The sequence below is a fragment of the Zingiber officinale genome, chromosome 3A (genome assembly GCF_018446385.1).
Source record: "Zingiber officinale cultivar Zhangliang chromosome 3A, Zo_v1.1, whole genome shotgun sequence".
Classification (NCBI taxonomy): domain Eukaryota; kingdom Viridiplantae; phylum Streptophyta; class Magnoliopsida; order Zingiberales; family Zingiberaceae; genus Zingiber; species Zingiber officinale.
Window position 1 is genome coordinate 162,771,034 of NC_055990.1, and position 5,805 is coordinate 162,776,838.

Below are 5,805 nucleotides of genomic sequence, written 5' to 3' on the forward strand. Positions count from 1 at the left end.
AAAATTAGAACATTAATATTCAACTAACAAAATCATTAAATTTAATGATTAATCTTGAGAAGGATTGGAAGATAAAAAATACAATATCACTGTAAACTATTTTGCGAAGGAAGTCTAATGAATACCCTCCAAATGCCTGATTAATTAACCGTAAAATGGCAAGTAAAATTTCCTTCCTAATATAACCCTAAACCCGCCCATTTCCTTCCTGTATGCGGATGGCTCCACTGCCGTTCATCTGAAACGAGTTCTGTAGATCAACGGTCAAGGCAATTGTTTCCATTTTCGGTCCCTAGCGCGGCGGCTCCCATTATATACGGTGGTCGCACCGTCGTCGACCAGGAAGAGAGATATATTCCCGATGGCTGCTTCGGCGAACTCTGTTATCGGAAACCCTATCGTCGGCCTCGCCAAGTCATCTCCGTCGTCGTCGGCTTTCCTCGGAGCCCGAATCCACCTGCGAGGCGAGCGGTCGGGCCGTAGCGCCTCCGCTTCGCCATCATCCGCCCTTGCTGTTTCCTGCGCCATGTCTGGGAATATCGCGGCCGTTGAGGCGGAGAAGAATGGAAAGCCTGGATTGGGGCCGAGGCCGGATTCCTTCGGCCGTTTCGGACGGTTTGGGGGGAAGTACGTGCCGGAAACCTTAATGTACGCCCTCTTCGAACTGGAAGAGGCGTTCCGGGCGCTCTCGAAAGATGAGGACTTCCAGGTACCATCTGTACTTTGGCTTCGTGTTTACAGTTTCTATTTTATGCTATTTAGCTTCCTTAAAGCTTTGATCTTTGCCGATCGAGTAGTTTGGGCTGAGTTGTTATGATTCCATTACTTGGCATCTGTGATATGGAAGAAAATTAAATTCGCTCCTTTCTTTGACTAGAATCTTCGTGTTACTAGAAGACTACTATCTCTTCCTCGCTAGAAAAAAAAACATGGAAAAACTCATATTTTCTATTCCTCATCGTTTGTGTTGGAAGAAGCTGTTTGGAGTTTGAGAGTTGCAGGAAGAGGCGATTAGTTGTTGATAGTTTGGAAAAAAAAACATGGGGATGGGGAGGATCTTGTCCCTTCATTCTACTCCACCGTCCCGGTTTAATACTTCTTCAATTGAAATCTGTGGAGAATGTAACAGTACGACCATTATAATTTGAAATTCCAACCTCTAAACGCCAAACCCTTCTCTTATTCTAAAGTGCGGTTCTAACTTCAACACTCCAAGACCTTGTGCGCAGACTTTTTCTTCGCTATCTTCTCCATCCATGTCCTTATTGATTTTTTTGTATCAAAAAAAAAAAATGCTGTTCAATATTTCGTTGGTTAGTTGGATATTTGTAATACCTATTATATATTTAAGTGGATGGTGTTTATAGTTTTTAAATAGGTGACACGATTAAAGAATTCGTCAATTTATAGTTTCTTGCTCACTAGGATATATGCCACAGATCAATATGAAAACGAAACACCTTCCTTTCTCATCAATTTTTGGAACAAGGTTCTGTTGAAAAATGTTACTTATCTTTTAAACCTTCCCTTCTTTTCATTTGCTTACTAAAAAATTCTGAAATATAAACTTTCCTACTCCTTGGATAATTTCAATTCAGAATTGAAGTTAATATGGTTAATTGCTGATATCATAACCATCATTTTGCTTCAGTATCAAAAGAATATATGATTGTTTGATTATATCATCGGTGAATAAATAAACAAGACGGATACATACCCTGATGGAAAATATACTTTGTTTCTTTCCTGCCATATTTTTAATATTCGTCTAATGGACATTAATATTGGCTATAATTTTAACCACATTACATGCTTCTCACTGCTCGTTTTCTCTTTACAGAAAGAGTTGGATGGAATTCTCAGGGATTATGTCGGCCGAGAAAGCCCACTTTACTTTGCAGAACGGCTCACAGAGCATTACAGACGCTCTAATGGTGAAGGTCCACATATTTATCTGAAGAGAGAAGATCTTAATCATACAGGTGCTCACAAGATCAATAATGCTGTTGCACAAGCCTTACTTGCCAAAAGGCTGGGAAAGAAGCGTATCATAGCTGAGACCGGAGCAGGTCAGCATGGAGTTGCTACTGCTACAGTTTGCGCTCGGTTTGGCTTGGAATGTATTGTTTATATGGGTGCCCAGGATATGGAAAGGCAAGCCCTCAATGTATTCAGAATGAGGCTTCTTGGAGCAGAGGTTTGTGTAGAAGAATGACTTTATCTTCATTTTCTCATCCATGTCAAGTGTTGCAAACTTGAAGTAAATGTTATTGTTAAACATTAGTGGCAGTGGTTTCTAATTTTATACAATTAGTTCATTTCCTTTGGGCATTTGGTTAAAGGAATCACACCGTTGCCATTGTTGCTTCAATACAGGTAAGAGGTGTCCATTCTGGAACTGCCACACTCAAGGATGCCACATCAGAAGCTATACGTGACTGGGTGACCAATGTTGAGACTACACATTACATTTTAGGGTCTGTAGCAGGTCCACATCCTTACCCAATGCTTGTTCGAGAATTTCATGCAGTCATAGGCAAAGAGACAAGAAAGCAAGCTTTGGAGAAGTGGGGTGGAAAGCCAGATGTTCTTGTTGCATGTGTTGGTGGAGGCTCAAATGCCATGGGACTCTTCCATGAATTTGTCGATGATACAGATGTAAGATTAGTTGGTGTAGAGGCTGCTGGATTTGGGTTGGACAGTGGTAAACATGCAGCAACGTTAACAAAGGGAGAAGTGGGGGTTCTACATGGTGCCATGAGTTATTTGCTGCAGGATGATGATGGTCAAATCATCGAGCCTCATTCTATAAGTGCTGGGTTAGTGACGGTGTTTTAATTACTGGATCTATGCTTTGTCCTGTTGGATCGCACGATATATTGTTCCTGATGATCTGGTTTTTTACATGCTAGGTTGGACTACCCTGGAGTTGGACCTGAGCACAGCTATTTGAAGGATATTGGCCGTGCTGAATACTTTAGCGTCACAGATGAACAGGCTTTGGAAGGTAATAAAAACTATCAAGTGCTTTATGTCTTGTTGTTCTTATTCCGCTTCCTAGTCTAATTGTATCTATATGAATTGATAGTACTAAGCAATGTATTTTTACATTGCTAACATCTATAAGCTGCGTGAGAACTGATAACTTAAATTAGAACACCATTTAATCACATAATCCCATTGTCAACCATGTGATTGAGAAATCAGCTGCTATTTTCCAAGCAACCACATATTCATGTTTACTGTAAAATCCGATGAGCTGATATTTAGGTTTCTTCACTGTCGGTTCAATTGGTAAGATGCCTTACTGTATTGCATACTGGATGATTCATCTCTCTGCTGCTTTACATGTTAATAACCTGCTGTCTCTCTCTGCTTTCAGCTTTCAAGCGGCTGTCACGCCTGGAGGGCATCATCCCTGCTCTTGAGACCTCTCATGCACTGGCCTACCTGGAAGAACTTTGCCCAACTCTCCCAGACGGCGCTAAGGTGGTTCTCAACTGCAGTGGAAGGGGAGATAAGGATGTCCATACTGCTATAAAACATCTTCAACTATAACCAGAAGCCATCTGACCTATTCCGGTGTTTGAAACAGGAGGAGCTGCAAATTGCCTTCTTTTTTTTTCTGTCTGAATAACTGCGAGCTGTTTCTTGTAAGTGAAACTTCTTTCAAATGCTCTTAGTCCTCTCTTTCACATCGCAGGGTTTCTTGAACTCTAAATTATGTTTCCTTTCATCTCCTCGGCCTCGGGAGTGAGGATTAAATAAACCGGCTTGGTGTTTGACTTGGTAAAATGCTTCAAAAGATAAGGAATGTTTTTGATCAATTGCTGGTAAACTGCATCATGGCGTGTCGTTTTAGTTAAGGGTAGTTCGAAGAGTTTGACATTTTCTAGTTTTGATCAAAACGAATCCGTGTCTGCTCTTCCAAGAAACCCATCCCAGTCAAGTCAACGTTATATGCCTTTATTTTTAATTCTGAGAATTGCACAACAGTATGTATATATATATATATTGAAGAGCCAATCGTTTTATGGAATGTTGTCATGTGCGTTGTTTGAAAGAGTAGATGTTGTAAGGAAGAGCGTCGACTTGAAGGAGGAGGATCCATGGACGCTGAAATCGACCTCGCCAAAGAAGTCAAGGAAGAAAGCAGCAGCCAAAGACAATCGGTATTCGAGTTTGGGCCTCGACAAGTTCTCCTCGTTGCTCTCCGACCTACAAGCTCGAAGGGTGGCGATCGCAGTTGAATCGGAGGACAAGCCGGCGCCGATGCTAATCTGGTTCCGCTTCTCGGATTCAAATGACTGCGTGCCGATCGTCCTGAGGCTCAACGACGAGACAAAGCAGTTCGGTCGCCTGAAAAATTCGCCGGAGCCGCCTCCTCCACCGCCGGCGGAGGAGAAGAAGCCAGTCAACGAGGTTGACTTGCCTCCGGCGGTCAGTCATAACGGAGGAGGATGGTCCTGGAGACCTAAATATCAGTGGCCTCTCGTGCTGGTTTTGATCCTTGTGTGCTTGATGTTCGCGAGGACGTTCGCCATATTGTGCACCACCGTGTGGTGGCACATGGTGCCGAGCATGCAGGGAGAAGAAGGAAGGAAACAGAGGAGGCGGGTGAAGAAGAAGAAGATCAACAGCAATGACATCCTGTAAATTAAACAATGTTTAACGTTGTGATGGATTTGACCTGGGAGAAGTCTCCAAGCTCATCATATCCATGGCGTTTTCGTTCTATAAAATAGCTTTTTCTGTTTGTTTGTCTTGGTTTGTGAATCTTGATTACATCGATCTGCACCACTAACGGAATTACTATTAGATAATCACTGGTGACGTTCATGTTATTTGACTAATAATTTATACTGAATATTATACGATTTGATAATCAAAACTGGTATTTGAAATCTTGTTCTGCAAGTCAGATTTCGGTTTATAGACTGGGGCGTTATTTAACTCACCGAGGCTGAATTGGAGATCATCAACACGAGCAAGCCAAAACTAAAAGGAGCATTTTAGCTTGTAACTCTTGAAATATAATAACTTATAATTTGAATTAGGAGCATTTTAAATTTTAAATCCTAAGAAAACTCAGAAGGACACTCTATTATATATATTTTTTATCTTAAAAATATTGTTGCATAGCTACGAGGTGATTTACAATATGAAAAAGTTGATTGTTTGACTCTAATGAAAATCATTATATATAGAGTACTTGTATTTCAAATTACTTTTTGTCAATTTAGACAAAAGTTAATTAAATTTTGTTAAAATTATTTTTAACTTAATTAAAAATATTTTAAAATATTTATAGCAACTACAAAGTGGTGGGTATAATGTTGTGTTAATTGTAATAATAGTTGTAGTAGATACCTAGATAAATAACATTGTAATAGTATTGTATTAATTGTTATAGTCTTGTATCAAGAAAAATTTTAAAATGATTTTAACAAAGTTAAAACTATTTTAATAGAGTTTAAATATTTTTTTATCAAATTGATAAATAATATTTAGATATAATAATATTTTATATATAATAATTTTAATTAGAATGAAACACTATATGTTGTCATCTTACCGGAGGAGTTACCGGAGGAGTTAGTGGTAGTTGCTATAATAACTTTTAGAGTTGTCAAATAGGTTAATCCATGATGGAGTGGGTTGGTTTATTAAGGGTCATCTATTTGGTAGGGTGGGGTGGACCAATTTGTTATTTTGGAGGGTTGAAACATTTCCAATGCAACTCAATTCAAAACGGGTTGTGGGTTTAACGGGCCAACTGACGGACAGATATATATATATATATAT

At 39.7% G+C, this 5,805-nt stretch overlaps 2 protein-coding genes across 2 annotated transcripts; both read left to right on the top strand.

The window, feature by feature from the left end:
• Positions 1-325: 325 nt before the first annotated feature.
• LOC122053243 (tryptophan synthase beta chain 1-like) lies at positions 326-3,795 on the top strand. The gene is made up of 5 exons (XM_042615196.1): positions 326-709; positions 1,841-2,197; positions 2,377-2,819; positions 2,913-3,007; positions 3,383-3,795. The coding sequence occupies exons 1-5, from the start codon at positions 362-364 to the stop codon at positions 3,556-3,558; spliced, it is 1,419 nt and encodes a 472-aa protein (XP_042471130.1). The 5' UTR covers positions 326-361; the 3' UTR covers positions 3,559-3,795.
• Positions 3,796-4,038: 243 nt separating this feature from the next.
• Positions 4,039-4,656, top strand: LOC122050866. Its single transcript, XM_042611734.1, has one exon. The coding sequence runs from the start codon at positions 4,039-4,041 to the stop codon at positions 4,654-4,656; it is 618 nt and encodes a 205-aa protein (XP_042467668.1).
• The last annotated feature ends 1,149 nt before the right edge of the window (positions 4,657-5,805 follow it).

Excerpts from the sequence above, each read along its gene's own strand:
- LOC122050866 (XM_042611734.1), top strand. The coding sequence starts at position 4,039 with ATGTTGTCATGTGCGTTGTTTGAAAGAGTAGATGTTGTAAGGAAGAGC.
- LOC122053243 (XM_042615196.1), top strand. The coding sequence starts at position 362 with ATGGCTGCTTCGGCGAACTCTGTTATCGGAAACCCTATCGTCGGCCTC. Across the intron at positions 710-1,840 it reads CGAAAGATGAGGACTTCCAG|AAAGAGTTGGATGGAATTCT; the intron begins GTACCATCTGTA and ends TTCTCTTTACAG. Across the intron at positions 2,198-2,376 it reads TGAGGCTTCTTGGAGCAGAG|GTAAGAGGTGTCCATTCTGG; the intron begins GTTTGTGTAGAA and ends GCTTCAATACAG.